Source organism: Cricetulus griseus, chromosome 2, assembly GCF_003668045.3.
Source record: "Cricetulus griseus strain 17A/GY chromosome 2, alternate assembly CriGri-PICRH-1.0, whole genome shotgun sequence".
Classification (NCBI taxonomy): domain Eukaryota; kingdom Metazoa; phylum Chordata; class Mammalia; order Rodentia; family Cricetidae; genus Cricetulus; species Cricetulus griseus.
The window spans coordinates 411,670,860-411,693,187 of NC_048595.1; the positions used below are offsets into that span (position 1 = coordinate 411,670,860).

Below are 22,328 nucleotides of genomic sequence, written 5' to 3' on the forward strand. Positions count from 1 at the left end.
AGCAGTGATGAGCAAGACTGTCAAGTCTTACGGTTTTCAGGATTGAAACATTTCTCTAGTTAGTTGTATGCCCCCCACCCTTGCCTATGCCTACTGCTGTACTTCAGCAAGGTTGGCTCTCTTCCCTGGGTCCCCCAGAAGCCTGTGTCATCACTAGCATGTCCTCACATAAGCTCATTTCCTCAGCATGGCAAGTTGCCTGGCATTTTCTACCCATGCCAGTCTTTCCCACCCTACCTCAAATGCCCCGTGCCTGTTCCCTCTTCTACATTGCCCCTTCTGTCCTGGTTTACAGAGTAAGAGCCAATCTTATTCTGTACTGGAGCCTGTTTGACCACCACTGGGAGCTGCTGCTCTAACCACCTCCACCAGTTTGTCCTCACAAGCCTCTCATTTCCATCCCTGTAACTTTGTACACTCATTTCTTGGATTATGCTCTGAATTATTTGGGCTAAAAGTTAGTTCTTGTACATAATGCATCTGTCCATAATGCTTTGTATCAGAAAATGCTGTTTGTTGAATGAATGTGTAATCCATTGAACAATATACAACTATATATTTGTCTAAGATGTCTCCTCATCTTCTTCCTGTCTTGCTAGTTACTTTCTTCTACTCTCAAAGGAAGAGGGTCCAGGAATTCCCTCTCACATGCAAAGTTCCTTCTTCCAGGTCTCTTGCTTCCCTTTTCAGCTCTCTTTCCTGTTCACCCTTTGCTGCCAAGTAAATCCGGGTTTTAATTTCCATCTGCAACACCACTCCCTAACCTTGTGGCTTCTTGTGGACAGGTCATGAGTTGTCCCACATCTCCACCAACAGGAGATACAAAAGCACCGCCATTCTTCTCATCCACCACCCTTACTCTTCACAGAAACACTCACCCAAACTGAAACAAGAAGCAAGCTCTTGAGAAAAAAAGAAAATAATTCTCCAATGTTCTATAATTTTGCAAGATTGTACAAATGTCAACACAAAGTTTGGAAATTACTACTTGTTAGGACCCATTTAGCACATTAAGTAAAGGCTACCTTCTCAGGTTGTGACTTGTAGGCAATAATAAATGTTAATCTTCCAGTCACAAACGTGAAATCCAAATGACTTACATGTTTAATGGTAGACCCCTGAGAATATGCTAACCAGTAAATGGACTCTCATCCTCAAAATGCATTTTTAGCTCAGGATCTGAGGCTCACAGATCCCATAAAGCCTAATAATGAGCCCAATTTAAAATGTTGAAAAAAATAGGATTTCGTAACTATAGTCTAAAGTTTCCCTTATTTATATTTTTAATTCCCTCAATGAAAATAGACCATATTAAAATTTATAATTGTTCAAAAACAATTTTATTCTATATATAGCCTAAATGATCTTGTAAAAGGAAATTCATTGCACAGTGAACTTGTCAAAAAACTGACAACACTTGGTTGGAAATTATGATACAAGGCACTCAGTTTTCCCATCTGCAAAATGGAGTAATTAATATTAACCCCTCATTTTGCAGCACAGAACAGTATTTGCAACATTCTAATAGTTCTGAATTTTCCGGGCCCCTTGGGGTAGTCTCTCATTCAGGTTATTGTTTCCTTACTTAGACTTGAAGTAGACATAATGCCTTAGCTGTTTCTTTAGCTATTCTGTTTTCTGGGAACGAACACCTGCCTGGAACGTACCTAAGGAGCTATTCCTTTGTTTTCTGATAATTAAAGTACTGCGGTGTTGATAGTTGACATCTGGATCCACTTTTAAAGCTTTCCCTGTGTTTTTCTGGCTCCTGGGAGACTCGTGAGGTATAATGCAGGAGATGGAAATGCGGCGATGTGCTTCATTTCGCAACGGCAATTTTACTCTTGCTTTGTTATTTCCCCGCTGTGGTGGGTGAGTGAGAGCTGCCACGCTGCTGCTGGCCCTGAGAGGTTAGGGGAGCTGAGCTGAGCCCCAGAAATTTAATACGCTATATAATGCCTGATTTATTCTTATTCTGGCTTGATAAACCCACCTGGGACTTTTGTGCAGAATCAATATCCAGGGATTAATTTTTTTTATTTTTAGACATTTTTAGACAATTTATTTTTGACATTTTTAGATTCATGGGAAACATTAAAGTTTAAGTCTCCTGCATCTAATACCATTAGAGAAGAAGAAACTCGGGAAACCATTTTTATATTACATATAATTTCCACTAGGGTTTGTTTTCTTTCACAATATACACCTTTGTTTCAAATTATAATTTCTTAGCCTGTTACACATAACAGAACCTATTTTGACTGAGTGCACAGAAAAGAAATTTAGTAAAACCCAGAGAATCGCTTGGAAGCCAGAGAGGAGTGATGCAATAAGCTTAATCATTTTAATGCTTAAACGTCTCCATAGACCTGGCCTAGTGAGAGTGGCTGTCACGACTGACCCACCAATACTAAGTAAGCTTGAGGTTACTCCCATTGTCCAGCAGAACCACAGCTGCATTTGGAATTCAGCACCTGATAAAGGTACCTTTAACACAAACTGGATTTTTAGCAATCCATTCTGCCCATGCTTAAGCTACTAGTATCTTAATCACCATCTGCAGGTAAAGCCAAAGCACAGATCTGCATCCTTGCTTAAGAGTCTGAGAACATTTTTAGGATTCTCCTTGAGGTCTCTTACTTCCTTTTCTTGTTACTGGGATAAAACACCCCGACAAAAGCAGTTTATGTATGAGGATAATTAGTACTGCTCACAGTTCAAGGTACAGTCCTCCATGGTGGGGAAGGCAAAGCAAAGAAGCCTGAAGCAGCTGCTCCACACTCAGGAAAGATGGAGTCACAAATGCCTTCCTCCACTTATACGGTCCAGGAGCCAAGCAAGGAAATGGCACCACCCACAATGGGCAGGACTTTCATTTTGTTTTGTCTTTTTGGTTTTTCGAGACAGGGTTTCTCTGTGGCTTTGGAGGCTGTCCTGGAACTAGCTCTTGTAGACCAGGCTGGTTTCGAACTCAGACATCCTCTTGCCTCTGCCTCCTGAGTGCTGGGATTAAAGGCGTGCGCCACCACCTCCCGGCTAGGCAGGACTTTCTACCTCAACAAAACCAATATGAGCCCCCCAGACACATTGCCTCCCCTGACTTCTCACCCCACTGTGTTAGATTCTATCACTGTGTTAGACAATTAAGCACCACACCATGTATGATTAAAAAAAAAAATTCCTAAACAACAAAAACCACATTTTGAAAACCTTGGATACTAGAAAATGATAAGATGCTATTGACAAGAAAGACTTACTTTTCCTTAAGAGTACATGTTAAACATTATTGCTATAAATTAGTTTCTGATTGTCTCAAAACAGATACTGCAATGATTTTAATTATGAGAAAACTGGGGCTCACAAAGGTTATTTACTAGACCCCAGGTCATTTTGTTGGTAAAACAGAGAACAAGATTCATATCAAGGCCATTTCCTTTCCTAATCCTGTTAGTTTTGCAGGTAACTCTAATTTCTATTTTCCCATCTCCAATTCACACAGGAGCAGCATGATACCAAACAGTGCACTGGGGAGTGGTGTGGATGCCTCAGTTCTGGGGGATGAGACAAGAGGTATGATATGTGTGGGAAAATGTAAAGGCAGTTATAAAGTGAACTAAATAGGTCTTTCCTTAAGAATCTTTTCCTGAAGCATTAACTGTCGCGGGCTATTTGTACACTGTGTGAAGATGTGTTTCTGTGACTGGCGTAATACAAAGCTGCATGGTCTACAGCTAAGCAGGAGAGATAGAGGGTGATGGCGGGGGACTGGGGATGACGCTAGGTGTGTGAGTAAGACACCAATGGGACACGGAAAGAGCTGGGCATACAGAATGAAAGAAAGGTAAAAAGCCACAAGGCAAAATAGACTAATAGAAATGGGTTAATTTAAGTTAGAAGAACCAGTCTGGAACAAGCCTAAGCTATAGGCTGAGCTTTCATGATTAGTAAGAAGTCTCTGTGTCATTATTTGGGAGCTGGCTGGCAGGATAGAGAAAGACACTAACCAATGTCAGCAGTAAAATGGCCTTCTTCTCAGTGACTGTTCTGCATTGGTCGGTGCAGCGGTGAATGTAAACAGTCCTCAGTTTAATCCTCAAAAAACTTTACAAGTTTGTAAGCTGTGGCTGTAAGTCACTGGTTACTTGCCTAGAAGACACAAAGCCTCGTGTCTAATTCCAGTCCCAGTATCACCACCACCAGCACCAGCACCACCACCAGAGAAGGAAGAGGAGGAGTTGGAAATAGAGGAGGAAGTGGAGAAGGAAGTTGTTATCACTTAGAACTTGTAATTGAAGTACTATAAACAGTCTCAGAATGGAAAAGAAAGAAGCCACTTAATACATGATGTGCCTAAGACACATACCTTTTAAAACGGTTTCCAGCAAATTGCAAGTTCCATTTAGAAGCACATCTCTCAGTCTTAGCATGAGAGTGAGATGGTTTCTCTTCTCTCCTGGAAGCATGAAAAACTCTGATAAGAAGACAGAAGCTGCTGGACGTTCCTTTGGCAGCAGAGCTTCTCGTGGCAAGGTAGCTGTTGGTAAGAAAATGGGTCCTAGTGATTTATATGGGGGACAGGAAGTGACCATCTAGGTGATGCATTCCCAGCTACAGAGAATTTGAAATCTTGAAGATATGCTTTATGCTATTATCAAATTACATATTGAATTCATAAGTCTGGTGTTGAAAGAACCTGCTGGAAATGTTTAGCTTTGTTTGGGGGAGATGGGAACAAGATTTCTTTGTATTTCCAAGGATAATCTTAAACTCACTATGTATCCCAGGATGGACTTGAACTCCATAATCCTGCCTCCATCTTCTGTGTGCTAGGTTTATAGGCCTGCAGCACTATGCCCAGAAGGACACTGACAGACCTACATTTAATTTTCAGAATTTCTCCATTTCTCCATATGATAAGTGAGGAACATTACTATCGTTATTATGATTTACTTTTACAAATATAAACTTCTGATTGGGTAAGAAAGGTATACAAATAGAATTTAGTGTAATGTCAATTAAAAAATCATACTGCATAAACATAAGAAGCTATATGAAAAAAGGCAGAAATAATTACATGGCATATTATAGTCATATTTACCCAACTAATTAAAACAATAACCATTTAAACTAGGATTTTTAAAGACACTAGTAGAATATGCATGTGTATATATTTGAAAATATATACATATATATGGAGAGGAGGGGGAGATTGAAATTATAAATAATTGGCTCACACAATCAAGCAAGCCAAAAAATCTCAAGATCTGTGTTTGGCCATGTGTGAGGTAAAGAGGAGCTGACAGTTCCAGTCATGCCTGAAGGGCTGAAATTCAGGACAACTAATGGGGTAATTTCAGCCTAACTCTAAGTCTGAGGGCCAAGAGACCAATGTGCTAACTCAAACCCAGTAGAGATAGCAAATTCTCCTTTCCTGGCTTTTTTCTACTTAGCACTTCTAAAGACTGGCTGAAACCCACCTACACTGGGAAGAGCAATCTGTTCCTCTCAGTCACCAATAAAAAAGACAATCTTATCCAGAAACAACCTCACAGGCACATTCGAAAAGGTGCTGTGCCATACACCCTGTGACCCAGTTAACGCAGCACCTATAAATTGGTCTAAGTTTTAATAGGTCATATGAATATAAGGGGCTCTATAAAGTGCCCTTACAGCAGTTCACATGTGGAAGAATACAGAACAAATTAAATGACCTTACATGGTTGCAAGCAGACAAATACAGAGGTGTTAATAGAACTGACTTTCAAGTACACGAAGGATGTAAAATGTGATGTCTGGTGTTGCTTTGAAATCCCCCAAATGGGGGAAAGAAACCTGAAGAAAAAGAAAAAAGGAGTAGACGGAACAAGTGATGCAAATGTGGCAAAAGTCTGAAAAGCACTGAGCCTCCTGGTTAATATGAAAAGGAAAAGAGCTGGTGTGCTTGTTAGCTCTCACAGGCAGTCCATATATCTAAAAATGAGCCCACGCTAGACTACAGAAGGATTTCTGGCAGTTAAATAAAAGCCGGCATTCCTCAGGAACTTGTGAAACTTGTTCCCATCTTCCAAAAGGAGGCTTCCCTTACCTCTGGAAGAAGAGACATATGGCTAACTGTTATGCCTATCAGTATATCAAAGTCCATGATGGTCTCAATATAAAAAGTACCTGTTATACATTTCAAAAGTACCTGTTATACATAGTCCATACTAGCATCCTGGCCTGATGTGTGATCCAAATTAGTTTTAATAATAAAAACCCAGAGTCAGATATTGGGGTGAAAGCTCAAAGATCAGAGAAGTAAAGGACCAGCTACAGTCATCTCTTACCTCTCGGACTCCTCAGACCAAGAAGGGCTGAGCTCTTGTCTATGCCCTGTTTCATCACTTCCTTTCTCTGCCCAGCCATATCGATTCCTGGCTCCTGTCTGTACAGACCTCCAGACCTCTATGGTTAACTAGCGGCTAGCTCCACCCTCTGATCTTCAGTTAAACTTTATTTGTCAGAACACAAACAAAACATCTCAACGCTGGCCCTTCCCTGTCACCTCCTACTCATCTTCCTTCTAATGTGTATGATTTGCTTATGCACACTCCCTCTCTTTCTTGTTATTCCACCCTCCCCCATCTCCTGCTCTCCTGGAATGCTCTCTCTGTATCTCACTGTCTGGCTTCCCTAGTCCTGGTCATGTCCAGTTTGCTTTTTCTTTTCTCTCTGCTCTGAACTCTTCCAGATACCTCTGGATATTTTTTCTCTCTTATGCACACTAAAACCTCCCCCCCCCCCAACAATGGAGCACTGACATCAGCAGTTTCCCTCACAAACACTATTCTGCCTTTGTGTTTGACAATTTGAAATTCCCCCAAAGAAATAACTGACTTGCAATCTATCTATTTCCCCTTCGTGTTTCTTTACTAAAAGCAGTGTCTTTGATGATGACACAAACCTATGTCCCACTCATGACCCACCTTCTTCATAATGAATAAGACACAGTGTCTTAGACACTTTCTCTTGATGGAAATGTCCTTCTGTATGCTGAGAACATATGTTTCTCTTATTGGTTGATGAATAAAGCTGTTTTGGCCAATGGACAGGCAGAATTTAATCAGGCAGGAATTCTGAAGAAAGAAGTAGGGAAAGACAGACAAAGGACATCTAGATGCCATGTAACAGCCAGGGAATCAAGAGGCTCAGGCATAAGTAAACCAGGGCTATGTGGGGATATACAGATTAATAGAAATGGGTTTGCAATTAAGAAAGAGCTATCCAGAAAGAAGCCTAAGCCACTGGCCAAACAATTGTAATTGATAATAAGTTTCAGAGTGCTTATTTCATTAAGCAGCTGCAGGACCCAGTGGGTAGAGAGAAAACTGACTGGTCCAGTGGGACCAAGATAGACAGAGAAAAATCTCCTGTATTAACCACTAAACAAATTTCAAGTTTGTTATTTTTTTATTTTTGGCCTATTCAGACCCAAATACTGCTTATCTAGACAAACTTTAGGTGCTGCTAGTTGGTATCCCTTTCTGTTGTCAATCTCAGTTAATTCTAATTCATTGTCCCTGAGCTGTTGCAGTCATTTAAGCAAGACATTATGGAATTTACTGCTTAAGATCTGCAAACCAAACTCTTCTGACTGGGTGCACAGAAGAGAAGTTTATTGAAGAAACGTAGGGAAACCCAGAGAACCGCTGGGAAGCCAAAGAGTGATGCAATAAGCCTAATCATTTTAATGCTTAAAAGTCTCAACAGACCTGGCCTAGTGAGAGTGGCTGTCATGACTGACCTACCAACACCAAGTATGCTTGAGGCCACTCCCACTGTCCAGCAGAGTCACTGCTCCATTTGGAATTCAGCCCTATGAGAATTTCTAGCAATTATAAAACTATTATGGGCATTAAGATCTGCAAACTCCTATGCTAGCAAAATGTTCTCAAAAATATAACTACATTCTACCTCTCCAGTTGCATCCCTTAAGACATTTTCAAATCCCAACACTGAAGAACTGTAAAACTTTGGAAGTCTAACCTGTAAAGTTCCCTTAGAAGTCCCTGCTAGTGCATGTACTGCTAATCGAGTTGGCTAGCCCGTTCTCTTTTCCCTTTCCAACATCCACATAGCGTTAAGTATGCTGTACTCTCTGTTCTGTCTCTGCACAAGAGGAACTACAGGAAAGGAATTGTTCTCATCTGACCCACTGGCTTGTAAGCTATTGTTAAAGCATCAGCTATGTCTTATCTTTGAAACTAGGAAATGTTTGGGTATAAATATTACATGATCAACATTTTTTTCCATAAAAGCCAGGTCCCATGTGGTATATCTATTGAGGAAAATGACAGTCTGGATAAACCAAATACATATAACCAAAAACAGAAGGCATAGGATATACCACTAAAGAAATTCAGGACTCCTTCTTTTGTTATTTTAAGAAAAGAATGCTTAATTCCAGTTTTAGGATATAATGGTGGCACACAATTGAGAAAAGCTAAAGACAAACATGGCAACTGAGAAGACTAACAAGTGGAATTTCAATACTTAAAGATGCCCCAAGTTGGAGGAGTAGTTAGGCTCCAATGCTGATTGCCTTAAATGGGATGTAATATAAGACTAGAGAGTAGTCCCACTGAGCATATAACAGAGAACTGGAAAAAGCTGACAATGCAAGTAAGGCAGTAAATGCTGGCTAAGGAGATGTTATTCCATTTAGAAGGAACTGCAGTATGACAAAAGCCAACACTTAGGAGAGGACTGAAAGTTTCAGGCATTATGCTGGCCTGCTCCTGTTACCTGGCAGAACAGGCAGTACCCTGGTCAGCCGAGGGTTCCATGGAAACTAAGTCTGCACGAAGGTGCAGAAGACCCCTTTAAAAGACAGATCCCTGCCCCTTTACGCTCTCTCTACACTCTCTCTCTCTCTCTCTCTCTCTCTCTCTCTCTCTCTCTCTCTCTCTCTCTCTCCCACCTCTTCTCTTCTCTGTTTGCTTCTGCTTCTCTTCTCTCTCTCTCTCTATGGCGACCGGCCATGGCAGTCAGCCGTTAACTCTGTTTCTCTTCTCTCTTAGTCTCCCTACTCTTCCAGGCCTATAATAAACTGGTTAATATGTCTCATTTATGCCTCTTTTCTTCTTTATCTTTAATTTAAACAAAAATCTAACAAGGACTATTTCAATAATGTGCCAGTTCAGGTAAGGAAGAACAGGTCATTTTTTCATCTTTCACAGTCAGACATGCAGACACACAAGCAGACTGGGGTTCAAGTACTTGCTCTGTTAGTTATTAGTGAGATGATCTTGAACTTTGAACATGTTATTTAACCTTGCTAAGTCTACACTTCCTCGTTTATTAAATTTATATAATGAGATTTTCAGTGTTCAAATAAGTGATTTATTTCAGCTGCAAGGAAGAAATACCCAATTCAAATTAGCATAAATAAATAAATTGTTAGATTGCCGATTAGGTCAATGGAACAAGACAGAGATATAGGCTCATACCATTGTAGTGATTGATCTTTGATAAAGGAACAGGACAATCCAAGGGAACAAAATTCACTTTTCCCCACAGGGGGTTGAACATCTAGAATAGCTAGCTGTGTATTAACATGCAAATGTCGACATGGAACATATCATTATAGAAACATTAACTCAGAATTTATCATAAGCTTAAATCTAAAATGCAAAACTATAAAATTCTTGAGAGCTAATAGGGGGAAAATAGCCTACAAAACTTTTGTCTTGGCAATACCCTTTCAGTACCATACCCAAAGATGATGCATGGAAGGGGAAAAGACCAACTGGTAGTTTAGTTAAAAACCTTCCACTTTGCAAAAGATGCTAATGCAGTTAAAGTAGTTAGTTACAACTGAGAGAAAGTTTCTGCGGGATATTTTCTGGTAAAGGACTAGTATCCAAAATAATTGAGAACTTTTTTTTTGAGAGGGGGTGTGTTTCGAGACAGGGTTTCTCTGTGGCTTTGGAGCCTGTCCTGAAACTAGCTCTGTAGAACAGGCTGACCTCAAACTCACAGAGATCCACCTGCCTCTGCCTCCCAAGTGCTGGGATTAGAGGCATGTGCTACCACCGCCTGGCATAGAATTAAGAACTCTTAAATTGAAACAAGAGAACAGACAACTCAATTTTAAAATGGGCAAAATATACACAAGAAATGTATTAGGATGTGGGCTACAAGGTCTTTGTGTTACATTTTGGCCACAGACATAGCTCATTCTGTCTGTGCCTACAGAACTTGCATGAAGACCAACTCAAAAGTAAAGGACTAGGACTGTAAAGATTGCTCAGTGAGTAAAAGCACTCAACGCACAAGGTTGACAGCATGAGTCCAATCCTGTAATGTATAGAGGAAGAAGAAAACTAGAAACTGTCACATATCCACATGGCACATGTACACCTGTGCCTATGTTCATAAATCACACACACACACACACACACACACACACACAATTTTAGGACAGGACAGCATTCAGGTGGTGTCATGGTTACTAATCACAGCTCTTATGCGGGTTTACCATGAGAACGGAGATTTGAAACTACAGTTTGGTGAAGAAAGAGCATGGCAAGATCACAGATGAGGTAGGGTCAAAAGCATCTGTAACTGTTAAGGAGATTGGTAGTACTTAACACAACCCCTCCGCTTGGACGATGCTGTGAGGGCAGGCCCCACCCACTAAAGGCTCCGGCTTATGAAAACACAAGATCATTTCTAAGGAGAGACTAAACTGAGAATGCTGCTGAAGGGGTTCCTTGCTCGGCAATAACTCTCCAGACACGTTTCTCCAGGTCATCCTAGAAGGAACAGCGTCGCTGGTGGAACTGTGGTTCAAAGGAAGTCAGGCAACATTTCCTGGCAGAACTGCGCAGTGTTGGTCATGTTTTTCAGGCACGAATGATCCCAGAGTGAGAGGGTAAAAAGACTGCACAAAGGTTCCAGAGAGCCATTGAGGGCATGCACTAGGTATCAGGGGTGGATTCCCTGCAAGCAGACCCTGAGAACCCATTACATGAAGCCAGGAAGATGAAGCCTAAGCAGGAATGTGCACCCCAGGATATTTGCAACGCCAGGCACATGAATACCGAGGAAAGCTGCACACACACTTTTTTTTTTTTTTTGTCTTTCCATAGAAGGATGTGTATTTTGAACCCCTGGCCTTTAATGTATATCTCAAGACCAGCAAAATAAGGTGGATGGGATTTTAATGTGGGTAGCCTGAATTAACATCGATTTTTAACAATATCTTTTGACCCATAGACATTGGATTTCTTTCTACTTATTTATGTTTTCTTTAATTTTTAAACAGCTTTGTGACTTTTAGTATGCACATCCCACATTTCTTTCATTAAATGTACTCATAAGTGTATTTTTTCTAGAGTAAATTAAATTTTTATTACTTTATTTTTGGATTTTCCATTACCAATAAATTGAAAAACACTTGATTGTTACATATTGATTTTGTAACATTGCTCAACTCATTTATTACTTTCAGTAGGTTCTTTAACATTTTTTCATATACAGTATCAAGGCATCTGCACAGATTTATGTCTTCAGTCTGGATGCTTTTTTCCTAATTGCTCTGGTTAAACTTCTAGCATGAGACTGATTAGAAGCTGCAAGAGTAAGCATTTTATCTTGTTCTATTCTTAGAGTGAAAAATTCAATCCTTTAACCATTAAGTATTACATTAGTTGTAGTTTTTTCATAATGATTTTTATTAGGTTGAAGAAATGTTCTTCTATTCCTAGTTTGCTGAATGGTTTACATCATGAAAGTATGCTAGATTTTGCCAATTCTTTTGTGTGCGTCTATTAAGATGTCTATGGTATTTTTAGTTTTATGATATTCATATGGCATAGAATATTGATTTTCAGATGTAAAACCAAACTTAGATTCCTAGAATAAATCTCAGAAATCGAGGAAGCAATCTTTTTCTTATATTCTCTTGAGACATGGTCTTACTATGTAGCCAGGCTCGCCTCAAACTCATAATCCTCCTTCCTCAGCCTCCTGGGCACTGGGACTATAGGTGGTTACCATCCTGCCCAGCTGTAAATCCCACTTGGTTATGATGCATAACCCTCTTTTTACATTGGTGGATATCACCTGATTATAGTATTTTGACAATAACTTGTAGTTGATCATATCCTCCTTACACTTTAACAATGAGTAATGGATGATGTATGAAGACCCTGTTAGTTAACCACTCTATGCAGGAGGTTTCCCTGAGTGCTCATCTAGATAGTCTTGATATGCATGGAGTGTGTCCAACTCATGCTAAGGAAAGCAGAGTGTACAAGGTGTCATTTTAGCTAGCAAAACTTGCAGAAATAAACCTTCAAATCCCTAAATGGACTCATTTTATATTTATATCTACATCTATAATGTTTGAGGCAAAATTATAAGTTAGAGTGACATATCTATCTCATCATTTAATGTCTGGTCTTCTTGGGATCTAGTTTCAACATGGAGGCTTGTTAGCACACACACAGACTCACAGACAGCCACCACCTGTACACACACACACACACACACACACACACACACACACACACACACACACAACCTAGGCAGCTTATAAAACAAAACATTTAATTTGGAGCTCATGGCTCCAGAGGGATAGAGTCCATGACCATCATAGTGGGGAGAATAGCAAGAGGCAGGCATGGTGCTATCGTAGTAGCAGAGAGGGTATTATATCTTGATCCATAACCATGGAGCAGAGAGCAAATTGAGAATGGCTTTTGAAACTTCAAAACCACCTTTAGTGATACACCTCCTCCAAGTCCATACATCATAATCCTTCTTGAACAGTTCCATCAAATAGGGGCTAAGTGTTCAAATATGAGTAGGTAGGGGTCATTCTCATTGACAACACCTCTGTTGCATTTATTATGTCAGATGGAATCCAATAGTTTATGTCAAAGTAGACTGGCAAATTATACCTCTCTGAAGCCACTAAGAAAATGGTGGCTGGTGAAATCCATCAAAGTAATTCTATACTATTTGCTAATTCTATTTTACTGTTGTTCCTACTACAAATACAAGAACTTTGAAAAGGCAGAGTATGGCTGGGAGACGACTTAGTTGGTACAGTGCCCCATTTCTTTCCCCAAAGTGTGAGCATCTGAGTTGGATCTCCATCATCCATAAAAGACAGAGAGCCCAGCAGCCCACGTGTGCAGGCCCAAAGCGGGAAGGCAGAAACAGGCAAATCCTTGGGGCTCCTTGGCTAGCCCATTGTAGCCTAATCTATGAGCTCCAGCTTTGGTGAGATTCTGTCAAACAATAAATCAATAAACAAAAATGTTAAAAAGATGGAGAGGGAGGAATGTACTGTTCACACAAGAAACTGCTCTCACCTCAAAGGTGAACTGAGTATGAGTGAGCTCAAGTTTTACAATACAGAGATAGAATATCTTATGTAAGTTAAGTCATTTCAAATATTGGTGGAAACATTGGGTGGAAAAATCCCTATTACAGGCCCCAGATGTGATTACATTCTTAGCCTCTGGGCTGGTGGAAGCTAGTGCCCCGTTAAGTTAATACATTCTAAACATCATCTGATATTTACCAGGATGCTGGCTATTCAGGAACACAGGTGGGCTAGAACAAGCTATTAATTAAAGGGGCTAAAGGCAACTAAAGATAAATTATAATTAGGCTCTGGACTTGCAACATTATAATTTCTCCCCAATCACTCAAACTCTAATTTAATCACTCTTACAAGAACTTCAATTTAAGTTCGGACTTCTTTCCAGGAATCTCAATCGCCACACCCAAAGTCCACCTCAGGCCTACACCGGCAAAAAAACACAAGTGCATGTCCTCAGTATGTCCACACACAGTGTTAAAACAACAGATTCGCAGGGCGGTGGTGGCACACGCCTTTAATCCCAGAACTCGGGAGGCACAGGCAGGCAGATCTCTGTGATTTCGAGACCAGCCTGGTCTACAAGAGCGAGTTCCAGGACAGCTTCCAAAGCCACAGAGAAACCCTGTCTCGAAAAAACAAAAATATATTCATTTTTTTCCCATCTTTAACATAAATTTGGCCCAGTACTGTTCCTACACAATTATACATAAGAAGTTGCTGTATTTACGGTTTTGCTATACGTTAAAACCTGGTTTCAAAGCCCTAAATAGAAAGTCCTATTGGCTGTAAACACCCACTACAGTAATGTGCGAACAAATAAGGCGTTCCTCCATCCTTCCCTAAGCCATGGGCCCTGATCCCTCTACCAACTAGAAATGCCCAAGACTTGATGTGGAACCCGATTCCCTCCCTACTTGGGAACTTCAGGATAAAGGAGACTCCGTTCACTCGCGGAAACGTAAAGACTTCCAGAATTACTCTACATTGTCTCTGACCGGATAAACCTCACAGAGAAGATGAACCTATCCAAACTTTTAAACGCAGGACTTGATTGCACAGCGACCCTGAGCAGCTGCTACTGCGCATGAGCCCAAACTGCCTCCTGCTTTAAGCTTCAGGCTCCCAGACTGGTGTTCGAACTTCCCGGCTAGACCTAGCCCACGCCCACCTCTCACCCTCCCTCCCGACGCACGCGGCGCGCTGACGTCACGGCGAGCCAGGGCCGTTGGGCGCCTGAGGCCCCGCCCCCGCCGCCCGGTACGCGGCCCTGGCGGCTCGACCCCCTATGAGGCTGTTGTGGCGGCCGCGGTCTCCGGCACTGGTGCTGCTGTTCCTGCGGCCGCTGCTCGCTTCCGGGGACTTGGCGTCCAGCCCGCAGACCCGAGCCATGAACCCGGGCGGCGGTGCGCGGGGCTCTCCGCCGGACAACCACGGCTTGCAGCGCTCCACCGTGCCAGGCTCCGACCCGCAGCGCAGCAACGAAGTGCTCCTGCTGGCAGCGGCGGAGGGATCCGCCCCGGAACCGAGGCACCACGTCCTCTACTTCCCGGGGGATGTGCAGGTACCGCGGGCCCGGCCTCCCCGACACGCCCACGCGGGTTCTCACACGGGCTGGGGGAGCGCTCCGGTTACTGCCGGAGCCCCACCCGGGGAAGGGGCCTCGGAGGGTCACGGTCTCCGGAGGGCAGCTGTCAATCCAGGTGCCACTGTGGGAAAGAGCAGCACGACAGGGAACGGGACATGCACGCTCCAGCCTTGCGACTGTGTGTGTGTGTGTGTGTGTGTGTGTGTGTGTGTTTGGGAAACGCTGACTAACTAAAATACATCTATTGCTAAAGTGTGACCTTTTCTGTAACCCCAAAACACAGTAGTGGAAGAAATGTCATTGCCAACAATGCTAGTGATATCGAGGCCCATTTGAATTCAACATACCACGTTTTTTTTTTTTTTTTTTTTTCTTTTCTTTTCCGTGTTGCTGGTTTTATAGCTGCAGACAAACGTCCATGCTAGAGCTGTCCTGGAAGATGAGTTTTAATCTAAAACTGCGTGGTGTAGTGAATGCATTAGCTACACGAGGGTATCTGAATTAGTTAAAAAGAAGAGTCAGGGTTCACCGTCTCATTAGTTTCATCGCCACATTAGTTTCATCGCCAAGTGTTGAGTCACCACAAGTAACCTGTGTGTACCATGTTGACAGTGCAGATACAGACTGCATTTCCGTAGAAAATCAGCCAACCCAGTAAGTTCTGCTAGCGGTAGGGTAGACAGCAAGTTAGAACATAGCTAGATGTTTTCCCCATACTAGAAAACTATTATTATTTTGAACTTGGTACTTGAAAATGATACACTTACTGGTCATAGTGGTATTTAGTATCTTCTCTTGCTCTGGAAACCAGTTGACTAGTTGGCTGCTAATGGGAACTGGAAAGAACCTCGTGCCCTCATCCTCAGAATGGAAAACAAACATGTTGCTTCTGACATTAACTTCCAGAGATTTGTGATCAGCTACTTCATGCATTCCTTTGATGGTGGTGGCCTTGGGGGCTGAGTGCTTTCTGGTGGAAGTGTGCCAGACAGAACATCCACCTGTTTTGGAACAGGACCTAAAGTGTTGTAGATGTAGTAGGTGTAGTCTCAGGATTGTCTTTCATTTCACCACAATCCATTCCATTAGCTCTTGGGACAGTGGCAAAGCAGAGTGTGGAGTCTATGGAGGACCAGGTCTTCTGGTACTACTTCGGTATTCCTTTTAGAAATCTGAAGTCATGTGGCATGCGCCTTTAATCCCAGCACTCGGGAGGCAGAGGCAGAAAACAAAAAAAGGAAGGAAGGAAGGAAGGAAGAAAGGAAGGAAGGAAGGAAGGAAAGGAAGGAAGGAAGGAAGAAAGAAACCTGAAGTCATCCTGTGGATGGATTTCATACCTCATCTCTAAATCAGCAACAAACACAGTGCCTCCACCTTAGTGTATCTAAAATGATGAGAACAGTGGCTTAAAGGTGAAGATCTCATCACACCACCCCTTTCAAAACCTTCCATATGGCTTTTGTGTTCCTCAATAGTAAGACCCACGGTCCTGGGGTACCAGGGTTGCAGATGTCATCAGATCTTGCTTTCCTGAAGGATAAATGACTATGAGGATATGTCTTGATCTTGTTCTCTGGGTCTTCTGGCACTTTCTTAGGCAGTTCCCTTCAGCCGGCCCCTTGCTTGCTCACTCCGTACTTGGATTGTGTACTTTATGTTCTGTGAAGATAGAGTGTACCATTTCCCCAGTATAGTTCCACTCCTTCTCCTCAGTTGGTTCAGAGGACAGTCCATCTGCTTTAAATCTATATCACCAATGTTTCTAAACTCTTGCAAACAGCAAAATTTCTGAAAAAATTCTTTGGACCCCACCTCAGTGTAATGTGGGATGGACCTCTAAGTTCCTGCAGGTCAGCAAGCATCTAACTAGGCTAAGCATCCTAGGTTCTGCCTCACTGGGGAAGAGAAGCATAGCCTCCAGTCTTTACTTCCTACAAGCATAGTAAGTGCATTATTCCCCAGTAATACGAAAACCCCTTTCATTAGGTTAACTATAGTTAATTGCCTGGGTGTAGAATCAAATTGACTGTGGGGGCATCTGGTCCTGTCTCAGGATGTGGAAGTACTTAGACCTGGTTCTTGAGTCTGGGCTTTGATGTGACAGTAACAATCCCAGTTTCATTCTGTTGCTCAGTTCCTCCGTATTAACATTTTCTTCCTTAAAATGAATTAAATAGGAGGCAGGAAAATTAGTTAAGTGTCTTTCCCAGCTACATAATGAGTTCAAGGCCAGCCTAGACTACATGAGACCTTGTCTCAAATTAAAAAAAACAAAACAAAACACATCAAGATGGCTTTGTGGTTGTTCTTTTCCCAGTGGACAACCTGAGTTCAATTCCCAAGACTCATATGGTAGAAGGAGAAAAGCACTCCTGACCTCCATACTCCCTGGCACACACAAAAAAATAATGTTTAAAAACAATAACAAAAGGTAATAGATAAGCCCTTCCAGATCAAAGCTATTTATTTTATGACAGTTTTTGTATAATAAACCTGGATGTGCAGAAGGTAATGGCAAAATCCACAAAAAGTCAACTTAAGATCCTCTTGGAATATATTTAAAAATGTACATAGCAAGCTACTAATTAATAGACATATATGGCAAACTATTGATGAAATAGTAATATTAATGAAACTATGAATGAAATAGAAATATTAAGGAATTGAACGTTACAGTGAGAAAATTATCAAAGGACACAAACATAGTTAACAAAACTAAAAAAATTGCCAGCAGACAGAAAAATGTTTAACCTAATTTGAAATCAAATATGCAACTTAAATCAAGAGCATTGCGTAATCTTATCCATATTTTTAAAAATTAACCATTGGCATTGAGGCTAAGTTAGAGTGTGGAAAACAGTGTAATCGTGTACATTTCTAGTGTAGGTTTTACTGTTATTTCCAGTGGTATTTACTGATATCTAAAAGCTATTATGCAAATCTGTGTGGGTACAGAGTCATGACTTTTAGCATATTTTTAAGGGAAAATTATATCTAAGCTTCTGGTTGCTTAGTAGACAGGGAAAGAATATTTTCTTATTATATAATCACTTATTTGGATATGTACTAGAGAACACTGAACCTAATTTTAATTATTTCTTATATAGGTGAACTTATCTTTGCAGATAGAGTTAATTTTTTGTAGTCTATTTTTAAGTAGTAAAAATGTACATATCACTAAATATTCAAACTGTGAAAGGTTTTAAAGTGAAAAAGTCTCTTACCTCATTACTTCCAGCCTCCCAGTACTCAGGGAACTGAGACAGGAGAATCACAGCCTGGGTGGTAGTGTGATATACACTGTCTCAAAAATCGGAGTTGGGGGGGGAGCAAATATCACCATTAATAAAAATAAATGGAAAGTAAAATACATATATTGTATGGTCAAAACAAAAAATATTATTACTTTGCATAGAATGCATCTAAACAAATGAAATCTATATACAAAAGACAAACGGACAGACAAAAGTCTAAATAACAGTAAGTGAATGAACAAAATTTCAATGTCATCCTAATTTTAATACATCCTCATTTGAGCTATCCATACCTGTGAAATTGAACAAATTAAAAAGAAAACCATGGGAGGCAATGTTTTAATCTCTGTCACCAACTTTAAATTATGATTATTTAAACCTAGTTTTGCACCTCTAGGAATTTTAGAATGTAGTGACAGATGTATACTAAGGTTTTCTGTGCTGTCCTTACTGCTTTGTAGCAAACAAACTGAAGTCAGGCATCTTAATCGGGTTGCCAGCAGAACCTTAATGCCTATGATAGATTTCATTACAGATATACAGGGCAGCAGCTCACGAAAAGGACATATTTTTTAATTATGTCTTGATCAAAAGGTCTATAATGAATCAAATTCATATTTTCAGTTGAATTGGGGAACTTCATTATATGTGTACTAAATCAAAATTATAAATTTGTGAAACTAAAATGATCTAAGTTGTTATTCAGAAATTTTTAATACTTAAAGTAAATTTTATTACACTGTCTCTTAATGAAGATTAAGCTGAGTGAAGTGTTTCATTCAAAATTACAGCCAGAAAGTAATACAGCTTTTAGGTTTTATTTTGAGTACGTTAACCATAGGCTGTCAAAACTTCCTCAATAATAATGTAAAGCTTTTTATAGGTAAATCCACTTTTAATGCCTGTTTCATGTTTCTTTTCAGAATTATCATGAAGTTATGACTCGTCATCCTGAGAATTACCAATGGGAAAATTGGAGTCTAGAAAATGTTGCCACCATCTTAGCCCACCGGTTTCCTAATAGTTACATCTGGGTGATAAAGTGTTCCCGAATGCATTTGCACAAATTCAGCTGCTATGACAATTTTGTGAAAAGCAACATGTTTGGTGCACCAGAACACAATCCGGACTTTGGGGCCTTTAAGCACTTGTATATGTTATTAGTTAATGCTTTCAGCTTAACTCAGAATGGTTTGCTGTCCAAGAACAGGAGTGTTCGGAACAAGGATTGCAAAGTGTCTAGCTGTGAGTCTAATTCTTCTACTGCTAGTAATGGTGGCCAAGAGGAAAAAGAGAGGACTTGTGAAAACGGGGATGAATCTGCTGCAAGTTTTGCTCCACTGTCATTGAATGGTGCATCATTTACTCTGATTGGGTTCAGTAAAGGCTGTGTTGTTTTGAACCAGTTGCTGTTTGAGTTGAAGGAAGCCAAGAAAGACAAGGACATAGACACTTTCATCAAAAGTATAAGAACGATGTATTGGCTGGATGGTGGTCATTCGGGAGGAAGCAATACTTGGATCACAAATCCAGAAGTATTGAAAGAATTTGCTCAAACAGAGATCAGTGTTCACACTCACGTAACACCTTACCAAGTACACGATCCAATGAGATCCTGGATTGGAAAGGAGCACAAGAAGTTTGTTCAGATACTTGGGGACTTGGGTATGCAGGTGACTAGCCAAATTCATTTTGTAAAGGAAATGCCCTCCATAGAGAATCACTTCAGGGTTCATGAAGTGTTCTGAGACTTAATATGCTTGCTTAGTAGGAGAACCAACTACTTCGTTTTGAACACAGATGATGAGTTGTAATAGTAATTAGATGCATTGTCATGTGTGGGCTAAGAACATAGACATTCCAAAAATATGAGTGTCATATACGGTAAGATTCCTTTTGTGTAAATAAATGGGCAGCTTTAAATTTTGATTGGATTAGAATTAATTTGGAGTCTAGAAGGGTAGTTTGTGATAATTCTATGTCCTTTAAAAATTAAAGATACTTGGTGTTAGTCTTTTTAAAAGGTAACAAAATTGGTGTTTGAAATAGCTGATTTTCTGAGACCTGTTTTAAACCAACATTGATAATTACTGCATTCAGCTGTTGACAACAGACACTACTTCTTTCTGTCCAAGGTTCTGGGAGCAGGGGCTCTTGCACCCTGGAGAAGTTTTGTGAACCCTTGCACTCACTCTCAGTGTTCGACCAAGTGTTTGTTTGTTTTGTTTTGTTTTGTTTAAAGTCAAAATATATTTATTCCCTCATATCCAAGATCATAGAATTGGATAGTTGGTTTTTAAAACATATTACAGTAAGCGGTGTAACGTAATTCTTAATTGACAGTTTTTAATTAACTGTTAGTGTGCTCTCAACAGGCGACAGATTCCCCGGACCTAAATCAGTGTTTCTTCAGAAGCATGGCTTTGTCTGCCAAGAGAAAATAGCTTTCTTTGGCCAAATGTAAAATTACATTAAGATAAGAAAGGTTACAGAGGAAAGTTTGAAGACACAAAAATTTAAATTTTGGCCCAGAAACTGAATTTGCTTAACACTGCTACATAATTTGGGTGAAGTTTCCTTCTGCCCATTTTTCTTTACTAGATAAATGCATTTTGAAACACCAAAATCTAAACAAATTTCAAACAATATTGGAACAAAGCTGCTTGGTTATAAAAAGGGGCACTTTTTTATTTATGAATAAATAGATACAGCTTTATAGGTCATGGAATAACCAAACAGGGAAATAACATGCTACTTTAGGAGTGAAAAGAAAATGTATACTAAAGATTAGTATCTTAACATATGCCAAGTGTTTTCTTGGTTTCTTACAAAATTACATTATATTGCAAATTTCCTTAACTTTAAGCAGTGTGATTGGGTGGCTACATTCAATTTGCTTAATAATTGTCAAATGTATCACATAATGTAAAATAGCTGAATTCCTGAGTGGTCAGACTGAGGGAAAGCTTTAGTTTTCACAGAATTAACTGAAATGGAAAGAAAAGGTTTTTTTTTAAGAATTCATTTTAAAAGTGTGAGTTAGTTCTTCACCTCTCCACTCATGTGAATGTTGTTGTTACAAGTTAAAGTGATGTTGCTCCAGGGGATACCTAGAACCTCTATTGCCTCTGGAGGTAGTGTTGAATAGTACAGATACTCTGGAGTGGAAATGACTGTTAACCCACACACAGTTTTTCTGTATAATACTACAAATTCCACGTTTGTTTAAAACTGTGTATGTTAAATTTGTTGTTAATGTGTGTCCTACTTGATTGTGCCTTTGTAAAGACACTGAGAGAAGTGGTTCTACAAATGTGAACGTTGTTACCACCACAGCATGAATGTCTAATTGTATTAAAATCATAATCCCCAGGAATTACTTGGATGTTTATCTGTTCACTTAGACTTTGTCATTTTGTGTCTGCTTTTGCTTCCCTGTCTTTCAAGTGAACAACTTTCCTTTTCATTGAGTTCACCTCTTGTTAATTATTCCATAACAGTTGGCGTTATACTCAGTTCTTCTGTTGGGCTCCTAAAGGAAGTCCATAAAAACCTCCCCCTTTTCTTTGCTTATCGTCTTAGCTGTCAGTACTACTTTGTCCCCATAAAAGACTGTTGGAATATAGTGTGATTCATTTTATTTCTGCAGTGGCCAAGCACCCACCTAGCTAAGCCACAAGGATCTAACATCAAGTCCCAGCATGTTAGTAGAGAAATACACAACAGCCTAGAGCTTAGGAAGGAACATCTGAAACAAAGTACTGTATCTCATTTGAAGGCTTTCCCTTTAGAGAAACATGAATTAAGGAATAGGGTAGTTAAGTGGTCTCATTTATGACTCGCAATGCTTTAACTGAAGTGGCCTCACAATTCTAAGTCAGTGGTGGACACAGGTCCTCAAGAGTAATTTTAGTGTCTCCTGGTATGTTTAAGACACCCACTGATGACTTCTACATTTGAAGCAAGGTTGATACCCGAGTGGCAGTATGTCAGTTCCTCTTGCAACACTGGAGAAAGGAGTCATATTGGCACAGTCCCAAATTCTGTAACCACCTGCCTTTCACCTCCGTGCATGACCTATCCTACTCCACAACTCCTAAAATTTAACTTC

General features: G+C 40.3%; 1 protein-coding gene across 1 annotated transcript; it reads left to right on the forward strand.

Moving 5' to 3' along the window:
• Nucleotides 1–14,603: 14,603 nt before the first annotated feature.
• On the forward strand, nucleotides 14,604–21,593 carry CUNH2orf69 (chromosome unknown C2orf69 homolog). The gene is made up of 2 exons (XM_027396915.2): nucleotides 14,604–14,939; nucleotides 19,141–21,593. Exons 1-2 carry the CDS (start codon nucleotides 14,664–14,666, stop codon nucleotides 19,963–19,965), a joined length of 1,101 nt encoding a protein of 366 aa, XP_027252716.1. The 5' UTR covers nucleotides 14,604–14,663; the 3' UTR covers nucleotides 19,966–21,593.
• The last annotated feature ends 735 nt before the right edge of the window (nucleotides 21,594–22,328 follow it).